The sequence below is a fragment of the Gouania willdenowi genome, chromosome 4 (genome assembly GCF_900634775.1).
Source record: "Gouania willdenowi chromosome 4, fGouWil2.1, whole genome shotgun sequence".
NCBI classification, from domain to species: Eukaryota; Metazoa; Chordata; class Actinopteri; order Blenniiformes; family Gobiesocidae; genus Gouania; species Gouania willdenowi.
The window spans coordinates 18922096-18946839 of NC_041047.1; the positions used below are offsets into that span (position 1 = coordinate 18922096).

Here is a 24744-nt window from a genome sequence, read left to right on the forward strand (position 1 = left end):
GGAAAAGAGGTGGGATTAAAAAAGGACAGGATTATCTCTCCCTTTTTTGAATATTTAAAACTGGAAAAACACCATTATCCCTCTGTAATGAAGCAATTTTTGTAATTTTGCGTTGCATATTCAAAAATGAACTGACAAACTGAACTGAACAATTAAATTGTATTTTCACTAAAAGTTCTCAGTGGACTCCTCAATTAACTATTACATCTGCTGGAGGTTCACATCATTCTGCTAGGGAGGGTTTGTGTTTATCTAAAATGTTCCCTCCATTAATTCCCTCCCTTTTCTTCCATGATTTGGGTAATTGCAAGTTACTGTGTGCTATTAAGTGTCTGTATGAACAGTGTGACATTAGTGAAGTCTGATTCATATGTGATGCTAAACCACATGGCTTAATAAGCACATTTCTTTGTGTTGGCTTGGAGTCTGGACACAGCAGAGTTTGTATATCGTAACCGTGTCCGTGATAGAAAACATGTTTAAAGAAAAAAAGTGTGACAAGAGCTTGAACGTTTCATTACCATATCATTGCGACAGATTAATAAATGCAATCAAAAATGAATATAGTCTGTAGCAGAATCAACAGATCAACAAATTTCACAACACAGCATTTATTCTGCCTGTCACTTTTCCAAGGCCACGAACACAGTGAGAGATGGCTGTATCCAGGCAACTGGTATATGACCACCGTCAACCAATCACAAGCATCAATTTCCTCTTCAACCAAACATAACTGATGTCAAGCAGCTGCTGTTTGATACAGACTTATTAGGGATCTCAATGCAACTTTTTAATTTCCGATATGATATCGATACTGCAGCCTTGCGTATCGGCCGATACTGATACTGATCCGATATCAGCATTAATCATACATACTTTTATTACTTTAATATTAATAATTTAATAGAAACAATAATAATAAATATTGTGTAGTGTGGAATGTTAGAAAAGGCTTGATCAAGTGATATTACTCACACAGAGAACAATAGTCAGCAACAGTAGATATGAGAAAAACTGACCCATTTATTTTTAACCAATTGGTTACATAAATGTAATATCTACAGTATTCCACAATTGAATAAAATAAATAAAATTAAAAAAAATAAATAAATAAAATCGGAAATTTGTAAATTTGAATCTGATATTCGTTTTCAGGCTAATATCTGACCTTATTATTAAGACCAGTCTGTCCAGTAGCAAAGTGCTAATAGGTCATAAGTACATGAACCTCACACAACCTGTGGCCTAAGATCTTTGACTGGTTTCATTTTTTATCCAAACACAGGTAATACAAATGTTATAGAATATTCATATTAGGGGTATTGTCAGAAACACATAATTAAAATAAAGGAAAGAGTACAAATTAAAGATTAATCCAAGAGAACAAGTTAGGGCCGGGCAAAAAAAAAAGATTGAATCAATTTATCAACATTGTAGATAAAATAAAATAAAAAAATGTTTATTATGCAAATTCAAGTTAAAAAAAAAATATATATATATATATACTGTATATATATATATATATATATATATATATATATATATATATATAAAAAATTTAATTAAATGTTCTTCTTCCCACCACAGTTTTTTCGGACTTTTTCATGTTCCGTCCTCATGGGTTACCATAGCGCGATGTGAGCCAGCCCCCTCTTTGTTTACATGTGTTTACCCTTTCAGTAGGTTATATGTGCCACAGGCATGTTTCATTTTTTATTCGCACTATGCTGAGATGCTAAGGCAATAGTTTATTAGTTTTTTAATTGTAATGTTATATAACGTTATAAAATATGTAGTTATCTGATTTCTTCATCAGAAAATTAAAAGCTTCTGTGAAGTTGCTGTTGGACTTTTGCTTAAACTTGGGTTAAAGCTTGAAATTGTTAAATGACAGACTTATTTACTTTTTATTTTAGGATTGTTCTATGCATTTTAACTCTTGAGGACTTTTAACATATATCTGATTTTTGATTTTTTAAGTGCATTAAAAAAAAAAAATTGAAAAATCAAACCAAAACTCGAATTTTTCTTGAAAAAATCTGAGTTGTTTTTTTTTAGGCAAAATCGCCCAGCCCTAGAACAAATCCTAACTCAACGGGAAGTAAAGAATCAATAAATGAATAGAATTATACACAAACTGATAAAGAGCCCCTCCTGAACTGAATAATAATCTATAACTTGGACCATGACATTTAATCTAACCACTGATGTTACCATGTGTTCACTAGTCAGACGAAAAGCTCAAGATCCCCAGTGTTCTAATGGCGTTGCTTCTATTACATATGCTTTATATATATTAATACATGAAATTGTCAATTTCCATGAAGAAAATAGGGGGCCAAAGCTGTGTAGAATGGATGATGAAAAACATATTAGACTAAATACACATTTCATTATTTCCATTTTGTTCAAGCAGGGCTTTGTGTGAGACTCGTGTGGATCTGACAGGTGAAAACAGCTCTTTCAGAGCATATAATTGCCTCACAGAAACACTGGTCAGATTTAGTATGTGCGTGTCACTATAATGAATATCTGCTGCCAGAAAACGCTCAGCATGGGCTGACAGAGGACACGTATAATTTAGGTGGAATAGTTTGCAGCACCAACTCCTATTCCCTCCTCTTTGTCTCTCAAACATGGATCACTTTGCTTTGACAGACATGAGTTTGAGCTCAGCAATCTGTTATCCTGACTGAGGCCGACAGTCCTTGTGATGTTTGGTTCACGCTTTGCGTTTGATGTTTGTGATACAGAGGAAGTAAAGCCTACAGGGATATCACATCCGTTCATTCTTCTTCTCTCTGCCTCTGATCTCATGCCATTCTGCATAACAATACAAATACAACGAATACGTAGAGTTCAGTGCACCAGGTCGGTAACTGTTGTGAACAACAAGATTATGTGTTTGTCTTTTTTACACACTTTTAAGTAGGGCTGAGCGATTTTGGAAAATAATCTATTTGCGATTTTTTTTCCTGAATATTGCGATTTTTTTCAAGGGCCTCTTGTCATGTATTTTTCAATGAACACAAGCAATATATCAATCTGTTTCAAAATAAACAATTTCAGATTTATTTCAACTTTAAATAAATATAAAATGTAAATTTTAAAGCACAGATTACAACAATAAAGCAAAAAAATCTGTGGATTTACCTCTTCAACACGTCTAACAAACTTCACGTTTTATGGAACATTTAAACATGTGGACTACACTTCTGAAACACTCTCTGAACTGAAAAAAATTGCAGCCTTTGCGATTAGAAAATCACATTTTATGATATTGTGATAATATCGCAAATGCAATTAATCGTTCAGCCTAACTTTTAACTTCTCTATCTATAGTATGGTTGTAATCATAAGTTATGTAAAAAGACATTTTTAGTGACTTGCTATGTTTAGTAAGTCTATTTTTACGTGTGTAATTGTGCAACACTTGCCTACAGCTGTTGTTTATCATGCAGTCATTATGACCAAATCATTAATGCAGAAAATGTGACAATAACTCAGTTGGCTTTAAGAATAAGAAAAGAAGGCGAAAAAGAAAAAAGAAAAAAGAAATGATGATAAAATGGTAATAGTAATGGTGTTTAAAACTAAAAAGTCTAATTTTCCAGCAGTTTGTGCCCACGCAGCATCTTAAGACGACCGTGCTGTCAGGATTGAGACAAAATTACAGATGGAGTCACAATAACTAACAAGGTGTGGGTCGGTGTGTGTGACAGCGCACACATGTACCTCAGAGGTTTATAGCTGGGAGGCGGAGGACTCATAAAAACAAGGTAAGTGCTGTGTCAATAGTCCAGGGTGAGGCTATTAATCGAAGGGGAACTAGAGCTCTGGCTCTGCTGCTCTAACCATGGCAGAGGAATGAATGAATGAATGTCATACAAACCAATGAGAAACCATTAAGTGTAAACAAAACTACAAAGACAGAGATGAAATGTGAAACTTAATTGTGCAACTGAAAGATTTTCCACCTTTAAGAGAATCCCCCCAAGATGAACATAATACAGGCAAAAACCCTAATCCTTATTTCTAATATTCATGCTTGTTAGGGTCAAATGTCCAGTCGGTTCAGAATGACTGAGCCTTTGTGTGAAGTTGTTTTTCCAGCCTTCTTTGGTGGTGTTTCTACCCCAGCAGCTGCAGCCTTTTGATAAGACTCACTCTGCAGCTTCACTTTGAGGACAAAATGAAACTGAAATGTGAGGCTATATAGAGCAATCATCATCAAAACAGACTGACTGACACGTGCACCAACATGCACAGCCACATGCACACACCCACGCATGCAAGCAGGTACACATGTAGGCGCTGACAGAGTAAGTGACAAAAACAAGGCTTTTTTCAAAATATGTAAAAACATTTACATAATTTTGGAGCACAGCGTTCTGCCAGGGTTTTAAATGCACCTTATTACATGCATCAGTGCCAGATGAGATGTTAAAAGTTCCAGTAAAGATCAAATCTGTTTATCTCTGTTGAAAACAAAGTAAAGAAAGATGAGTAGAGGGATTATTTTCCTGAAAGGAAGGAAACTTGAGTGATAAAGTATGTTGTTAATGCTGTGAGTGTTTAAAGGGGTATCCATAAAACAGACAGAAACTACAGTAAAAAAAAAAATGTAAGTAACTACCATACAAAGTAGTCTGGCAGTAAAACCTGTTTATTTATTAATTCATATATCTGCTGCAAATCAGCGAAAACATTTACAGGATCATGTTGTTGAGCCGCGAGTGATAAAACAATCAAATACAACTTAATTCAGTATCACATCTGAGTTATGAAGTCACACAGGTCAGACTTTCCATGTAGCTTACTCACGTTTTATCCTAACAGTGTAACTCAAAGTTATGAATGAGCTGTCAGATTTTCCCATTCTACCTTTGCCATCCTGGCGCGCAGGAAGGAATTCAATACATGATGGGATTCAATTAGGAGTCATTTCCTGACTTAATCTGATTAGAAGCACACTGACCATTGGATGCTGGAGTGTCACAGTGTTAACAGGATTCACTAAGAAAGGAAGGTATTTATATATATATATATATATATATAAAAAGGAGCGATGCAAAGATTAAATAACTAGGACCATAAAACACGGAAGACCTTTTAGCATCTCTGTAAAAATAAATGTTAATCACTTTCTCTTTGTCGTTTAAACCAGAATCACTTGTATATCCATAATCCTTAAAGCTCATATCCGGAGTTTCTGAGAAATCTATGTTCATGTATGATTCTTTTGAAATTCATAAAAATACCTAACTAGTCTTTTACTATGGTCTACTGCCGGTGGTCATTCATATACATTAATGTATATAAGTCTCTCCTTCATCCTATAGACCCTTATACAAATGGAAATGATCGCTGACTGCACCCAGCCAATAGGCTTTGACTTCCTGTTTTTGAGACTGTCAATCAAAGTGAATGTGGAACTGTGCATGGAAAAAAGGCCGCACGTCACAACAGCAAACAGGTAAATATGATTTTGGCTCTTACCTGACACATACACCTATATCAATGCAACCCGATGCGACCTTGCGACCGATGCGTGCAGAAAAGTAGAGGCGTAGCTTCTGGTAGATTGCAGAGGCAGTGAGAGGAAGTGGAGCTGTTGAGGGCGGGAGACGTTTCTCTCAGAAACTCCGGTTATCAGCTTTAAAGAAGCTGTTTCTTTAGCTTACTCCACTATTTGAAAGAGTATACATTTGTGATGACTGGTTGGTAGTGAGGTGGTCGAGCTCCTTGATCACATTTTCTTTTGGCAATATTATCTATGTTAGTATTTATTCTTGTTCTTTACTGTCTGCTCGTTTAATCGTGCTGCTACGACAAGTGAATTTCCCCTCTAGGGATTAATAAAGGTTCATTCTATGTTTTCAGACACATGAATTTTTCGTACATATCCCAGTTTTTCTCTGATTGTTTTTTTAAGTGATCCTGGCAGTAATTGTATTTGTATTTTTGTGTTAACATAATAAACGTAAATTAATTCTAACCTGAACAAGGTAGGTTACAAGTGTCCCAATGTTCATCTCAGTTTGAATGAATGACACTTTCTGTGGATGCACTTAATAATAATCTTGAAGCATCTTAAAATAACCTTTATTTTGTCAAACTGCTCCACTGACCATGGGGTTAGTTATGAGCTACTGACATGTCAGCATGAATTTATGGTTTAGTTAAGTAGTTTGGAAAGGTACAACGACTCCAATTATAAAGTCCCATTTATAGGCCAATACAGGTACAGTGTCTTGCCTAAAGCAATGGTGTGGGATGGTGTGGGATTCAATCTGCTAACCCTCTGATTATAGGATGACTCTTAGTTCTGGCTTTTACTGCACCAGAAAAGGTTTTGTCTATTTCAAACCCTCTTAAGAGTGCCAAGGTTTCCTATGTGCAGACAGAAAGAATATATATCTTCTTGGGACTCCCACTTTGCAGTCTGTCTCTGACATCTTCTATTATATGGAGGATGGCCTTCAGTAAAAGGATGGTACAAGGACTCACTCCGAAGAATGCTGCAACTTCAAGTTGCTCAATTGCAATGGCTCTATACAGAATAGTCAAACGTAGCATGCCGATTTTTAGAGCAGACACTAACAAAAAGATCATAACTAACGATGTAACGATTGTGAATCGATTTATATTCCTACGATCCAACTACATTGATCTGTGCTCGGCAAGTCGGCCCTCCAGATGCCATTAATCGATGTTGGTTGGACTTTATTCAAATAAAATGTGAATATATGAATGTCAATGTTGTTTACTTGTTTATGTCCATAAATTAATTATGGACATAAACAAGTAAACAACAATTAATTTATAGATGATTCCCTTACAAGAAACAACAAGAATCCATAAAACCTCACCTGCACTGTCCAGTATCCACGTATTTATTTCACCCACACTGGTTGACTGATTATTGTGGTTAAAAAGTTATTGAATCCATTTCAAGTCACTGAATCATTTCAGATCGAATTGTTCTAAATTAAAAATATCGTCTTTGAATCGAATCGGTAACCATGAATCGTGATTCGAATCGAATCGTTGCTAAAAAGAATCATGCAACGCTAATCCTAACATTTCTTTAAAAAAAAAAAGCTTTGTGCATCTTGTAAATGTCTTTTTGTTTTATGCATGTGTAAATCATCTTGAAAAGCCTTGGCTTTAAGAAGTACTATAGAGATAAACAGGCTTTGTTTTTTCTCTGGAGGCCTGGATGGCCTCCATCACCCTTGGACCCTTACCTGACCAAAGCAGGTACTAAAAATAAACGGATGAATTCACAAAAGCTGTACTCAGAGGGAAAGTTGAGTGGCCGCATACACAATAATTAAGCAACAGGTAACACTTAAGCAAAACAAAATACCACAACACACCATTCATCCTTTGAAATTCCTTTTAATTGTAAGATGTTCTGTCAAAATGCCAAGAGACAGTGTCTGCGTGTTTTCACAAAACATCATTACAATTCAAGCTGACACCTCAGCTCCTCATTTATGGTGTTTGTGTCCAGGAACAAAGCCAGGATCAAGTGATTCAGGTCTCTCACTTTGGCGTCATGGTAACCATGAAGGATAAAGTTCAGCACAACCTTATGTGTCCACAATGAAAGGTACAGACAGTAAAGCTGTTTCTCTTCATGGTGAAGCCACTATTTCATCATCGTCCATGTCCATTCAACCACTGAGGGCTTTAACAAAAACCACGACGGCTATAATTTGTATTCAGCATGATGACTACACTAAAAAACAATCGATATAGAAAATTCAACAATTGATTCATTCTTATATATCCAAACAAGAAATCAACAATAATCCTCCTACAAATGGCTGCTGCTGATGTCGGGGGAACAATAAACTGCTCTCTGCTCAATTGAGCTGCATACTAATGGGGGTGATTATAAGACCTAATTATCAGATGGCTCTTGTCAAGAAGAAACTGCCTGAAGACAAAATGCAAAACAGAAACAAACAGTTATTTCTAATGAAAATCCCTACAGGAGGGCTTCACTGTTATCATCCAACTGGACATGTATGCGTAGGTAAGCGGATATCAGCAAGTGTAACACACAGAAATTGACACTGAGGAGGACTCAACATTACCAGCGGTCAAATCACCAGTTATTCAGTCCTACCAGTCATCAGTTGCAGTTTTAGACATCATAAAATAAATTGTATTTTTCCCAAGGCCACTGTTGAATGGCTGGATAGGAAAAACAGGGAAGAAAGGAGAACAACCAGGCCTTATCCACACAAAGCAACATTCAGTATTGTTAAAAAGAGTGTTTTCTTCTCTTTTTTGACAGAGCTGACCAAAACAATGAACATCCTTTTGATTTTTGAATTGAACTAATATGTCAAGACCAATACGCAAACTACTACATCTGTAATTGGAGCTTCAGTGAGGTATGTTTTTTAGTAGAAGTGATGTAAAATAAAATAATTTACAGCACAGATGATTCTTTGATGCAGGAACATGTATACAGGTGTATAAAGTGATCCAGTGCACACAGGTCAGTTTGACCAATAGGACTAACAGACTCCATTGTAGAGTTTTTATTCTGGTGATGAAATACTTCACGTCAACATTTTTACTATTTAAAAATCAACGTTACAATGCGTATTTAATTCTTCCTTGACGAAACCATCCAAGTGTTGTGTTTCTCTTGTGGGAGCCTGTAAAGATACAGGGCACTTTCTGAAGACACTCACACGCCAGGGGGAGAGTCAACACAATTTCAAATTTCACACTCGGTTAATAATTCAGGGTTTAATATAAAGACACACAGGCTGCCCAAGCGGGTGGGGGGTGAGATACAATAATTGTAAATTATTGATCGCTTTCTCTCTCCTCTTCGCTCTCTGGATTATTGAATGAGATTAGGCAGTGTAAATATAATAAAGAATTACACCTGGTCCAATATTCTTCTGCCCGCTAAAAGAAAAAACCCAGTGACGTCAAATACATCAGCCCTAAATGATAAGTTATTACTGTCACCTATGGAAAGTTGTTTAAATTTCCAATGAATTCAAATCTAGTGTATAAAGAAAGATCTCCAGCAGCTTTGGTCAGAGAGTCGGGTCTTTTCAGCCTCTATTTCTTTGTCTTTTCACATTTTTATTATGTTGGCAATAGTAACGGTTGGGAGGAAGAGCTCCCAGAGGCTTCGACTTCCTCTCCTCCAATTACCAACAATGTCACCTTGCTTTTTTTTCCTGTCCATGCTCTGTTTTTCACATTATCAGTCATTCTAAGCCCACTCTTCATCCCACTATTCTGTCTTTTACTCTGCTGTCTCACTCGTGCTGCCAATGAGAATAGCCCTGTAGAAATAGCCGTCACACAAAAAACACCCCGTACCATTTCAAACAACAATTGTTCTTCACTTGGAAAAATGACAATTTGATGAAACATCACTTGGATTTTTGGTTAGAAAAACAAATATTAAAGTTTGTCCCACTAACTGCGTCACCCAATGGCTTTATTTCTCGTTTTATAGTCAAGCAGAATGTGGATTAAATCAATCAGGTCCTCAAACATTAAAGGAAAGCTAATTATTTTTCATGAGTTTGATTTTTTTAAACACAGAAGAGGAAAAAAGTCATACATTCTATGATACACTGTTTTTGAGAGTAAAAGAGCTCATTTACTTGCTATTACACATTTATAACTAGGTATCAAACAAAATACCCATCAGGCAATCACCAATTTAATGTATAAAGTTTATAACCCACCAATATATTATATTGCAAAAATAGTAAGGAATGCATTTAGCCTGAAAACACTAAGACTCAAACCTACACCTAGACTCTCAGGAAGATGACTTATTAACCTCTGAGGATGCAAAAATAATAATAATCGTTTCGGCAATGTATTGCAATATTTCACTGCGCGATTATCATATCGATCCAGAAAATGTCCAAATCAATTTTTTTTAATCATGTTAAAAAAAACACCCGGTCATTAGGTCACACTTGTTAAACTACCTCACTCCTCAATGCATTTTAGTTGGAAGTTGATTGCACTTTATTTTCATAAAACATACTGGGCACTTTTATAAATGTATGTGGTTACTTTAAAAAAATTAAATTTAAAAAAATTAGACGTGTCCCAATCCGATATTGATATCGGTCCGATATCAGCCAGAAAACGAATATCGGATTTTATCGGACTGTATCTAAAATCTCCGATATAAGTGCTCCGATAACTTTTTGTGGTTTTTGTCTCCGCCCTCAGTTGTTCCCATCATATACTGACAGTAAAAAATAACTAAGTGAACTTGAATTGTTGACTGCTGTTCTCTGTTTGAGTAACATCACATGATCAAGCCTTTTCTAACATTCCACTCGACAAAATAAGTAATAAAAGTATGTATAATTTGTGCTAATATTTTATCAGATCGATGTTGGTATTGACCAATACTCACGGCTCCAATATCGGTATCGTATCGGAAGTGAAAAAGTTGTATCGGGACAATCCCTAATAATAATTTAAGAACTCAGAAACTGTTGTTGAATCAAAAATTTAACTTTTTTGAAAAATGTAATTTGACAGTTTGATATAAATTGTAATAAATTGTATTTCATAGCATTTTGCACTTGTAAAGGGTAAATTTCTAATTATTAATATCACAATGTATATCGTATTGTTTAGTATGGGGATGATATATGGTATCATGACAAGCAAATCGTGAATCGTATCATATCCTCAGATTCATGGCAATGCACACCCCCATAAACCTCCTCACCTCCTCCTCATCCTTAGGTACAAGGCAATCAGGTAAAATGTAGAGGAGGAAATAGTTTTAAATCACGAGGGCATCACCAGCACATTTTTCTGGCCCTGAGCTAAACGTACCAGTACCAGCTTTATCTCCAGAGACACGGTGCAGTGTACAGTACACAGTACAGGGAAGGACACTGCGTCTTCTCCAATGCTCTACACACACACACACACACACACACACACACACACACACACACACACACACACACACACACACACACACACACACGATAACAGAAATACATCTCTCAAGCCCTAATCGCTTAACAATTTCTAATTAAAATATCTCAGTAGCTCCACAAAAATAGATTTGAAAATTCTTTTTATGATTGTTTTATTATTGGCTAGCTAATTACAGCTTTAAAAAGAACAGAAACACATCAACATATGGCCCTGCTGTCGTCACCCCACAGCTCACAATCACACCCACCCGCCACGAAGCATGCAGATCCTTGTTGGCATTAGTATCTGCATTCATGAGGGTGTATGTGTGCGTGATTGAACGAGTTGTACATGTGTAGAAAAGAACCAATACACATAGTGGAAATAAAAACATCACAGCAGACTCCAAACACGAGCTCACATGTCTTTATTCTTCTCTCCTTCCATCACCCATCATGTAGCGGCTTTGAATTGATAGTATACACGAGTGTTACTAATGACAATCACACTGAAAATCACAGATCAGAACAATGACTTCTCGCCATGCAGAGAGGAATCAGTTCAAACTGTTGAATGAATCCAGGCTTGATGCATGCCAGGACAGCTCGGCTCTGTTGGCTGATGGCCAAAGCTTCTCATGGCCGATTAAAAAATAACTCCTCATAACAGAAGTTAGATTATGGCTTGAAAGCACTGCTAATGCTAAACAAATATACCAAACCCCTGAGACCTGGACAGCTGATTTCTAATCAACAGATCAGATCTCATTACATCCACGTGCCTCGCGTGCATGAGATTGCGGCAAAACCACTGCTGGTGCTCCACGTGCAGCACATTAAATCAGTGTGTTTTATGTTGATTTAACCAGTTTAAATTAGCATACCTTCATTTCAATTAAGGTAAACTTCAGATGAATAAATATAAAGACTCTCTGTGGGATTAGGAATTAGCTTCTGAATATCTTTGGGACTGTAGCAACAACAGACTGCTGTCCTTGTCCAAGTAACAACAACCCCCCAGCACCCCCAACACACGTGCACACACACACACACGCACACGCACACACTGAATAAAGAGGCATTTAAAGGATGGCTGAACTCATAAACCCTACAAGCCATAAGACCATATGGGATGACCTTGACACCTCCAAGCATGACTGACCTCTCTTTTATCATCATCATCATCATCATCATCATCATCATCATCACCTCTGTCAGCTAAAACCCAGCTAACATCTCCATTTATCTCCAATTTCACAATATTTTAAAAACATATGTAAATTCTTCCAGTCTCTTTGTAATTAAAATATTACCACACCTGCTAAAAGTGCATTATCATCATCCTCTCCTTATCTTTTCATAGCAGCACAAAATTGGATTCCTCTTCCTTCCCCAAACAAACCACTACCTCGCCCTCCTCTCCTCCACTTCATTCAGGCGAAATCTAATTCTGCGATGAATAATGGATGGATGGATAGAAGACTTGCATCTCGCACAGTTCTCTGTTCTTTCACTGGCTGCAGTGCTAATGCAGGGCAGCATGAATTGGAGATGAGCCCAGGGACCTCCCACTCAGTCTGTTTGTCTGTCTGCTGCCATCAGGATTTCTCTTTTTCTATCATTCACATTCTCAAGGATTCTCCAACAAATCAAATCCATTTTGTACCCGTTTGCAGAAGTCGTCATGTGTTGTTTTATTTTGTTTTCCAATAAATCAAGCAAACTGCAAAGACAAGCAGAAATTGTTCCTTTGTGTCATCATCATTTTCCTCCAATTAGCCTCAACCGCTTTCAATATTCATTCCCTTTGTTCAATTGGTTCCCGACCTTGGAATGTGTTCTTAGATTTGTATTGACCCTGATCTCAATGGTTCCCTTCTTTGTAACACCCTTAGAAGCCCCATCAAAAGACCAATCTCTAAATCCACCACAGCCCCCGCCCCCAATGCTGTAAGATCAAAGCACCCTAAAATTTACTCAGCAGCTTAACCTGAACAAAAAAATGTGTCAGAAATCTGATTTAAAGCTCTTATGGACTGTAAACTTTATAGAATATTATCATATAATATTAAACTAACAGCCTGAAAAGACATTTCATCTCCCTTGTAAATAAAGATACTATAAAGCATAAGGCAAGCCGGCACCAACTTAAATCCCATATAAACTTTATTGACAAAAAACAAGCTTTTTATGTAAAACCGTAATTTTTTAATCACACAACACCAAACATCTCCCTCCCTTCCTCATGTTTATTTGTTAACAGTTATGCATTACAGTTTTATTGTTTTTCTGGTTGGGGGCCAATCAGTGGCAGCAGGATTAAAGACCAAATCCCCCTTCTTCAATTAGTGCCTGGAAGCAAAGCAGAGCAGCAGCGTCCCAAAGTGTCCATCAATAATGCAGTCACAGGACTGTCCTGGTGAACCCTCACGCTTGTCTATACCTGTCTGTCTGTCTGCGTGTCCTTCTGTCTCCGTTCCTTCCTTTTGTTTTCTTCACTGACTTAATTCTGACTGACCCTCTGCTGACCTGCCGCATCTATTTGTCCCTATTACCAGCTGCAATATACAATACACATGCACACGTCACACACACTGTAGATTATGGGAATCTGAGCTGAAGAACATTTATTCATATGTTTAAATCTATGAATTATGAATTCTTAATATAATAATAATAATAATAGGAGTATGGAGAAATAATTGTCAGTAAAGTAAATACACTTTACATAAGAAGATTTCTCCAAGCGCTTGGAGGCCCCTGTTGAACCTAAAATATCCTCTAATATGATACACTCTGAATGGATTGATACAGGATTTTTATTTAATTCAATTGCAAGTTTATTTTAGCAAACTGAACACAATGATGTATTGAGTTTTACGAGAGTTGGATTGTACCGTAGTAATGAATTTATCCCGGGTATATAGTGCACCGCTGTATTGGCCGCTCTCTGAGAAATGAACAGTGTTCCTGGAAAATTCCATGAATTGGACGCTTCGTCACATAAGTCACACACTATTGGCTGAAGAGGATGCCTTTCAAACAACTCAGCCAATCAAAACATGCAGGTAGGCGTGCTGATACTCTGGTTCCCATTAAGTGAAATTCACATGTATTCTGATGAGTTTCAACCGATAGGTTTCCATCAACACATGAAGTCACCTCCTCACTGACTACATACCAGTCCATTTACAGCTTTTTATGCTCAGTTTTTACTTTAATATCTGGGCGTCAAAAGAGCTCACAATAAAAGCTAAGCTTTGCATATTTACATCTAATGTAAAGTCGGTCCTGCTCTATGGTTCAGAAAAGTGGAGAACGACCAAGAAGATACAGAACAAAATCCAGACCTTTGTCAACACCCATTAGCAATACATTTTTGGCATCTGCTGAAGGGATAAAGTAACCGATGTGGATTTATGGAAGCTTGCCGAAGGGGGAGCCAATGGCACTACAGATAAAGACAAGGAAGTGGGGATAAATAGGACACACTCCATTGAAGCCTGCAAACAACATCTCACGACATGCTCTTATGTAGGGGTGTGAAAAAAAATCAATTTCACGATGTATTGCGATTTTATGTTTTTTTTTTTTGTTTTTTTTTAACTGTTATAAAAAAATAAATACATAAAACTTGTTCTTTAATATGATATTTAATCAACATTTTTCTAAATGTATTTTTCACATTTTCCTGGATGTGTGTTTTCTACTGCTGGAGAGCAGCCTAACTACTGGGCATGTAGACCAGCTCCTGTTCCTATAAAAACCTTGAAAATTGTGCCACTTCCGCAACTCCACTCCGGTAGATGGCGCCGTAGATATAATAATATTCATAAATACTATGTTTTGAAGCAAATAGTTTTGACTCAATTTGTCCTCTGAATTATCAATATCTTCTGATGAACATATACAGCAACTTGGTTTTTAATCTCTACGTTTAATTTTGACATTAACTGGGTAGAACATCACAATATATTGTGATATCACGACATCGTGATAATATTGCATCGTGACCCAAGCATCGTGATTGCAACTTTCTTGCCAATACTCACCCTTACTCTTATGTGAAACCAACAGAGAAGAGACAGCCTGAGGAATAGGGATCTAGAAAGCAAGCTTCAGGGTTTAGGAATATCAGAATCTGATACATTGGAGGAAACTCATTGATGGCCTATTCTCCGCAGGGTGGGATGGGCCAAAGTAAGTGAGTAAGTTCCTTGTGTATGAAATGTGCTATACAAAGAAATTTGCCTTGCCTTGCCCTATAGTTCTACTGTAATCAGACTGCTGCTCAGATGCTCTGCTCTCGCGTGTGTCAGTTCTGTCTACTGTGCGCTCTATCAGCCTCAGAGTCCGGTGGGCGATCGCTCCTGAACATCAAACCTAATTTGGTGTTTCTGCAACTTTAGGCTGTTTAATATTTCCTCCTGTTACAAACGGCCAAGGATATGCTGCACAGGGTTCTCACCAGGAATTTTTCACAGCGTAGGGGGATCGCGTTTCACTGATTGTGACGGAGCTGCCATGCGAGGCACTAGCCCTCCATTAGGAGCAACATGTTCAGTGTGTTATGTCTCCACCCCTTTTCATCACTAAGGTGCTGCAGGTTATTTAACTGTAAAGTTTGCAGACTGATCTATTCATTAAAGGGCCCACGTTAAGGTAAATCGACTTTTTTGTGCCTTAAATATCATAAAAGTGCTATTTGGACTTCATACACATGCCTAAAGTGTTTTTTTTTTTGATTCCCTCAATCGTTAGAAGGTGATTTGCTCCTTTCTTACTGCAGGGGAGCCCAAACACCTCGGTCCAATTTAACGATTAATTTGATGCGGCACTGAGCTGGAGAAGCTGCGCCTCCAGGAAGCTCTCTGCCGTGATTGATATGTAAACAGACACGCCCACAAAGGTGAGCATTTCAGCGTCCTTCGCACAGTGCTATGTATGTATTGTCTACAGTCTATGTATGTGCCGGTGAACGCCCGCCCCCACGCTCTGTCTCCTGTTTATAAAGCAGCATGAGCTTGACTACAAAGTGGGTGGGAGGAGGGCGGGCCGTCCTCTGGCCTTACGTCATCGTGCGGGGAGGAGGAAGTCAGTGACCCGTCTATAGACACGCCCACTCATGAATATACATTAGTAGGCCACAAATCAGCCTGTTTGTGTAGAGTTGCTCAGAAAGTGACTTTTCAGAGGCTAAAACTCTGGAAAACAGGCGAGTTTGGGAAAATAAACCTCAAATACTGTGTTTTTGGGGTTCTTAGAACAAATGGAGATGGGTGAAAAACAGCATGATATGGGACCTTTAAGAGAGACACTTCTCATCATTGTCTGTTATTTACATAGCAATGGACCCCTTTATGTGGCAAATGTATAGAATTTTAATCAGTTGTAATCAAATGTCTGAAATTTAGTATTGATACAATTTTAAATAATTCATTTATTATGTGGTCATTATTGAGATAAATTTAATATAATAAAAAAACTAAACCCAAAGGCAACAAACTGACCAATCTATCTAATCTCATATAGTCTATCTCAAACAACATTTCCTTTAAAATAAAATCTAATCTAATTGGGTGAACAACTGTCTTTAAACAATTAAGCATGACTTACTAAAGTAAGAAAAATACATCAATGTAATTGTTCTTTCACACTGGTGGTGAGCAACTCCAGCTGTCAACACCAACAGAAGAAACAGCTGCTTGATCATCATATGCACTAACAGAATAATAACCAGCCTTGTATTCAGCAGCTTTTCCAATAACCTCTCATCATGGTTACCGGCGTCCGCAGACAAAATGGCGGGCAAGCAAGAGTCCAAGACAACAATAGAAATGAGCTCAACAGGTGTTGGCTGAAAGGTGTAGCTGAGAGGATTTGTGGCAGAGACTGTGGTCATTAAGAGATTAGGTTTACAGATACACACAGAAATACACAAAAACATTTAGTGGAGATTGGAAGTGAGAAGAGGTCACGGCAAAGGTAAACATTTTTACTCTAACAAGAGCTAAGAAATCTGAGAGGGGAGACTTTGGTGAAAATTAATTGTGGGCGTAAAAAGCCTGAATGGGATCTGTAATGTTACAATGGCCTAATAAAGGACAATGAAGATCATTTACATAATTAGTCTATCAAGCATTGTATCGACCACTACTAAGTTGTTTTTGTGTTTGAAAAGGGACTAGGGCTGAGATAAACAATTATTTTTTAAACGATTAATCTAGCGATTCATTTTTCCAGCTCGATTCAATTCGACTTGATTCGATTATCGGGATAAAGGAAGAGGATTACGGGGAACAGCTACCTTCGACGTTTGATATCACACTCGTGTCTTGGGTTTGTTGATATTTCTGTTTGTGTTTGTCACTACTGGTATTAATTGATTAACATCCTCTTCTGTCCTGCACAGATATCATAGGTGTTGTAAAAAGCTGCAAAAGAATAACTGGTGAAAAAAGTAATGAATATGTTTCAGTAAAGCACTAAGCTCACAGCATGTGATAACTTCTATAAAAAGCAGGACCAGGAGAATAGATGAGGAGAATTTACACTGTGTCGACTACATGCTTGCATTGTGCATAGATGTAAAATGTCAACAATATTGATCAGACTAATCGATCAGATCATAACAAAGCTCAGTCATAGTAGCTGAAACAGGACAAACTCATTCAACCAGATGTTCCCTCGGCTGTTTTCCACTGCTTCTCTACAGAACAGCGACAGCCAGGTTTTAATTACAATTACAGAAGGACCAATGTCGAACTGAGCGAAGGAGAACAAAGGAGCTTAAAGATGGGTGAAGGGTCACATGCAGCAGCAGCGTTCATGCCTATTAGCAGCAATCACTCCTAATTGCAGCGCGCCCACTCTGTAGAAGAAATAAAAGTGACTAAACTCACTCAAGAAATGTTTCTTTGATGCCTTTTTCAAAAAATAAAATTATGCCCATTGAATGAGTCTTGTCTGCTTAAATGCGCAATTAAAGAAGAACTGTGGAGTTTGCAAAACTACCTAATCAAGCATTATACACACGATTCTGGAGGAAATAATATTCAAACCCACACATCTGGTCTTCATGCATATGCAGAAGCTCTAATAGAGTCTTTGAGCTGCTGTCTGTTCTGTGCCAGTCTTGGCTCTATCAGGTACAGCAGGGTTTCCAGTGAGGGAGAGTGATGGTTATAAGTGGTTATAACCCATTGAACTGTCTCCCTCAGGCAAAAGACGTCCACTGAATAGCAAGTGGTTACTGTTTGTGAAAACTAAGGCAATAGCAAGAAAAAGGTCAGTCGGAGAGTGAGAAGCATTTCCTAAAAACTAATCGCCAGCATTAGTCTTCCTGTCTAGGAACATGTTGTATTTTTAAATTTATTACAACTCACCTTTTTGTTGTGATGTATGGTAGAGAGAGAACAACGTACATAGCTTTCTTTACTTCTTCCAATAAAACCTTTATTTAACGAGATTTTCCAAAAAAAAAAATCTTCCTCAAATAGTGGTGGGAGGCAATCAGAACATAAGGCACTTCTGAGTGGAAGCATTATGAGGTCTAATAGTAATCACTCTCTTAGCACATGCATACAGACAAGAGTAGTGTGTGTTGACACAAACTGAAATCTTAAACCCATAAACAGGGGAAAGCAGCTTAAACCACACGTGTGTTAACCATAAACTAAATCATTAACTAAAACTAAACAGGATCTGAAACCAAACACAATCCCAACTGAAGAAAAAGAAAGAGCAACCTCATCATGGTACCCGATAGGGCTCAGCGATTTTGGAAAATAATCTAATTGCGATTTTTTTTTACCTCAATATTGCGATTCCGATTTAATATGCAATTATTTTTTTCAAGGGCCTCTTGTCATATATTTTTCAATGAACACAAGTAATAAATCAATATGTTTCATAATAAACAATTTCAGATTTATTTAAACTTTGAATAATAATTAAATATACATTTTAAGGTAATTTTTAGGTAAATCAAGCTCCCAACAAACTTAAAATAAATTATTCCAAAAATTAAAAAAAATTGCAGCCTTTGCGATTAGAAAATTGCGTTTTATGATATCGTGATAATATTGCAAATGCAATTAATCATTCAGCCTTCGCACCTGATAATGTTATAACAAGAAACGTGGGGTGGCGTTAAGTGCTTTGCCCATTAAGTCTGATCATTTAACATACAGATTTCAGATTACCCTTAAAGCTGATATCCGGAGTTTCTGGAAACGTCTCGATGTCCCGCGCTAAACAGCCTCACTGCCAAACTACCAGAAGCCACGCCTCTACTTTTTTGCATGCGCATCGCGGAACATAACAAGGTCGCATCGGGTCGCATTGATATAGGTCTATGGGTCAGGTAAGAGCCAAAATCATGTTTACCTGTTTGCTGATGTAACGTGCAGCCTTGTATCCGTGCACAGTTCCGCATTCACTTTGATTGACAGTCTCAAAAACATAAAGTCGAAGCCTATTGGCTGGGTGCAGTCGGCAATTGTTTCCATTTGTATAGTGGTCTATAGGACGAAGGGGGACTTATATACTTTATTATAAATAAATGACCACCGGCAGTAGACCATAGTAAAAGATGAGTTGCTAGGTATTTTTTTTCGCATTTCAAAAGAATCATACATAAGCATAGATTTCTCAGAAACTATGGATATCAGCTTTAATGTCAAAGAGCTTTACAAAATATGTCCAGTGTTTCCAATGCCATTCAGGCTCAATATAAAATAGCTAAACAACATTTACCAGTCTTGTTTGAGGCTGATGTGGGGACAATTGCTGGGGTAGGCTAAAATGTTCCCCCACTGGCCAACCTTGTTTCTGTTATGAAAGTGAACAAATGCAGCCATAGTAGAGACTGATTTTCAGCACTCAAAAACACTCTTCATTGCCGTTCATTGGTTTCATTAGAACCACTTTCTCTTTACCACAAAACAAGTCAGAGCACATCCTGATACATTAAAACACTTGTCTTCCATGCAGTACATGCTGGCACTGCTACTTCTTTGTACATAGCTCATCTGAAATGTCTATGTCAAGAAAAACAAATCATTTTGATTGAGTGGGGAAATTGGAGGTGTCATAGTGACACCACAGCATGGGCATTGCATGATTTTCTAATGATTGATAGAGCCTGCCTGCATTCATGAGACCTGCTCACCGATCTGGAGGCAGAGCAGCGACCTGTGTGTGCAGATCACACAGGAAATAGTTTGTCACCAGCACTGAGCTTGCAAGGCCTCACACCCTCTGGGGAAAAGGCTCAAAAGACAAACTCAGGCCTGATAAAGATGTGTATTCCAGAGAGGAACACTGGAAGAAACCACAAATATCCAGACAAACTACTAAAAAACTAATATGTGAATACTGAGGAATGAGGTTTATATCTATCCAAATAAAAAAAGAAACCACTGAGATCCAGCAGAAGTCACTTTTGTGAAAATCAAGATATATCTGTTTTGGCGAAATAGAAAAACAACAATATCGTGTAAAACAATATTTTTTTTAAATTTTATAGCTTATTTTGTATCAAAATACTCACTTTAGGAGTTGTTGCTTTCGATGCTTATGAGAACAGCATAAAAAAGCCCAGTCAGATGGATGCGTGCGTCCTAACCCAGACCTATCCCCAAACAAGCCATACTACAGACCTCACTCACACATGCTGTCACATGCTTTTTGGCTTTTTGTATAGGAGAAAAAGCCAAAAAGAAGTGGCACATATAGCTGTTTGTTAATAAATGTAGGGCCCTATAAAATCCATTTTATTTCTTTCCTAATTCCGTTTAATTTTTTTTACAAATTCCGTGTTTTCCACATTAATTTTTTACAATTCAGTTTTTTTTTTTTAGAAATAATAATACATTTTTTCAGAAAATATTAGTTTTTAATTCCTGTGAGGAAACAAAATAAAAAGAAAGCTATAATTAAACAAAAATGTATGTCAAAAATGCAAATTGTATTTAAAATAATGAGTAAGATACAAATAAAAGGTATATATATGTAAGTAGTACTGACATGGATTATTCTCACTGCTACTTTTTAATTATGTATATGCAGCATTCATGTCAGGGATCAATGGTTTCCTGAATCTGAGCAGGTTTATTGATTAATTTTGATGAACTTCATTTAAATTAACCTAATTTAAATTATCCTGATGACATCATTCCAGACTGTAACAATTAAACGAAAAACAAATGGACACAAACATGCATCAGTTATTTCACCACTAGGGGTCAGAATATTTGACAGTATCACAAGTTATTAATAACCTATGATCTTTAAGACTCTATAATCCCTGGCATCGGTGGTCTCGTCCACAACAACAGAACAAGTTTATCCACGGATATTCTGTCGCTCTGATGAGATGTTTAAACACTCTGAGCCGGTGAAGCTGATCATGTTTTCACGGATCGCTGCAGCACTTGATAAGAAACGGACGGAGTTTCACAGACACGTTAAAGTTAAGTGTGAACTGGTGGCTCTGTATTTAGGAGTGAGTGATGAGTTGTGTAGTTTTTGGACAGTTTAGACGGTGTTTGAAGCGACCAGAACGGGAGGGGGAATGGCGGTGCACCTAATGAGTGGCACCCGGAAACATTTCACTATAAAAAATGTTATTTTCCTCACGGTGACGGCGTTTCATCCTGATTCTGTCAATTTCCGCGTTGAACAGTAGATTCCGTCTGCGATTCCGTTTATGTGTATTTTATAGGGCCCTATAAATGTGCCTGTGTGGCATTTTGCATCAACAAATGTAACTCTGAATTGTCTTCTTAGTAAGACTTTATTGAGTTAAAAACATCAAGATTTATACTGTATATAGCTGTTTTGAGGAAAAATATTGAGATATGAATTTAGGTCCATATCGCCCTACCTTCATGTCATCAAATCTTTAGATGCACTTTCACAAAATTCTACATAGTTATTAACATTTTAACCAGGAAACTACCGAAAGTTGTTTACCCCCACAAAGGGCTATCTAAAATAAAAACAAATGGTTTACATACTTTGGCTCATCATCACATTGCTTACGCCACACAGTAATTATAGCCAATGGCTCACTTTATCTCTGCTGTGTTCTGTTGCTGCAATGCACTTCTGCTTTAATGACCCCCAGATTAAAGCTCAAACTTTATCTGTGCCACTTTATAACAGATACTTAGGCATTTCACTAGAGTCATGCTTTTGTAACCATAACAAGAAGAAATACTCAGTAGAAATGTAATATCACTTCAGCGCACTTTTATTCTTTATTACTCCATTGGGCCTAGCAAAGAGGTAGAGGATTTGAGAAACAGGCCCCTGAATGTGGAGTGAGTATCGTCCTTCTAGCTGTGATTCCCTTCTATTTATAACCACTAGAAGTCTGTTATTCTGGGGATGCACAAACAGGAGGCTTCAGGTCTATATGAGGTTAACGTTTCTCCCACTGCATTTGTCCTCGTTTATGCAAACAGGAAGTGCTCTTACCTTCCATGGATGGAGCTTGGTCCTGGGCAGCGTAAAGCATTTCTTTAAAAGCCTGTTGAAAGGAGAAAAGAATAAATTAGTAATCCAAAAACACCAAGAAGCCAGTTTATTAAGTAGCTTTGTATAAAAAAAAGTGTGAATCTTTATGAGGCCAATAGACAAAAGATTACTTGAAATGATTTTTCATGCATTTTTAAAAAAAAAAGATGGACTGTAAATTACATTTGGACTAAAGTATAAGACGAATTACATCCACCTAAATTTAATGAATGTGTTCATGGAGCTCTACTAAAAACCAGATCATAAACTTCCTAAGCAAGTGTATTGGAGCATGGAAATATTTCAAAACTGCTACTCTCAGGAACATTGCCATAGATATTTCAGTAAATATGTATAGCTTCTAAGATCACTTAAGTCTCTGAACTGAAAGTAAATATTACAGATTTTATTTTCCTATTAAAAAAACGTCTGTGAAGTTCCCTAACGTCTCTAAGTGATCTTAACAATAATATTTTTATTGGTTGTTTAATAGACTTTTATTTATTTATTTATTATTTTTATTTAAGTAGGGACAATACATACTGTATAAATGAATATTCAACAAATGTAAATATGTCAGATTATAGCCATAAGCTAATTGTCCATGTCCCTAGACAGGCTGATGTGAAAAAAATGTCACACTTAACAATAAAACAAGGCGAGACACAAAACAATATACAAAAGGATTACATACAGCACAAGGAACATAGGGATCATGAAATACAGTAACTTCACTTATATTGTCTAATATAAAACAAAAATCTATGTGTATATTAAGTAACATGTTTTTTAAACTACACTTCTGCAAACAGTTGAACAAAAGCACCAATTACTATATATGTATTAAAAAGAAGAAAAAAATAATGGTGTGATCATCACATGTTGGTTTATTTTAAGAAAATTTAAATTTTGGACCTCTAACAGGATGTTCTATGGTACCTGTTGAACCACTTTTATTATAACCCATCAGTGCATCATCCATCCATCATATGTCTGATACACAGACAGTAACAGAGACACATATTCACTCTTTTTGGCACATATTTACTCTTTGTCATGGTTTTGCCGAAAACAAACATGCACAATAAAACAGGTGACAAAATTCTAGTTACCACCTGTCTTGCTGGAGAAAGATTAACTCCAATCAGGGTGCTGAAACTAACCAGTATAGATAAATCAACAACTAACATAACACGCCAAATGATGGAAAATATAAATTCAGATTCTGACAGAGAGAAATCATTACCGTGGAAGAATTGGCATGAGGTAAAGCTGCAGGCAGCGCAGTGTTCAGCTGTGCAACCTGTACACAATAACTACACTTAAGCTAGTTCATAACACAATAGTAGGACTGTGACGATATCTCAATATGGCAATATATCGCAATATTTTTTCGCACAATCGATTATCGATATGCTTGCGCTAAGTATCGATATTCTTTTTTCTTCTTTTTATTTAAATTATCTATTTATTTTTTTTTCAAAACCTTTTTTTGCTTTTTTACTAAAATGTGCAGTTAGGTCTTCACAGAAATGTTGTCACTGTTTGTTGAAGGAATAAATATTATTGTTTACTGGAATATTTCACCATAATGGTGTCACTGGTAAGAAAGGCCCTATTCTTTGTTTACAGAAAGCACTATTGGAGATACTTATTCGTTTACATTGGTATGTTGACACTTATTTACAGAAATGTTGCACTAAAATAGTGTCACTGTTCATAGGACACTTTTTCAATTTATTGTCTTTCAGAGATATGAAACAAAACTTGTATTTTTTTCACTTAATCTTTTTTTTTTGTTATGTCATAGATTATCTTAGATTGATTTCTGACCAATATATTGATAATCGCAGTATCGTCATATCGTGAGATAACCGTTATCATGAGCTTTGTATCGCGTATCGTATCGTATCGTGAGCTACCCAGAGGTTCCCACCCCTACATAATAGTAAGTGCTCAATAAAACAAACATTTGACTGACACAAGTACCAGATTGTTTTTTCCTGGATCTGAGAGTCTAACTGATTGAACTTGTTTGAACTAAATCCTTTGAAAGCAACAACATGGTTAGAAATAACGACGACCCAACAGGTTTAATATAAGTGCTTTTATGGCAAAAATGACTTCTAAATGATGCTTGAGATTGTTATCTCTGTACTTGAGCAGATGGCATACTGTGCTTTAATGTTCTGAGGAGATCTATGGCTCAAAATAAGAGCCGATGGATCTCTTCAATGTACTGGTCTGTGTCTGAGTGGATCCTCTGATG

General features: G+C 36.9%; 1 protein-coding gene across 1 annotated transcript in view; it reads right to left on the minus strand.

The window, feature by feature from the left end:
- xpr1a (xenotropic and polytropic retrovirus receptor 1a) overlaps window positions 1–24744 on the minus strand; it is a 76667-nt gene that overhangs the window by 44971 nt on the left and 6952 nt on the right. The window contains exon 2 of the mRNA XM_028445105.1: window positions 22437–22488. Within this exon, the coding sequence (XP_028300906.1) occupies window positions 22437–22488 (52 nt within the window). The remainder of the gene's footprint in view (window positions 1–22436; window positions 22489–24744) is intronic.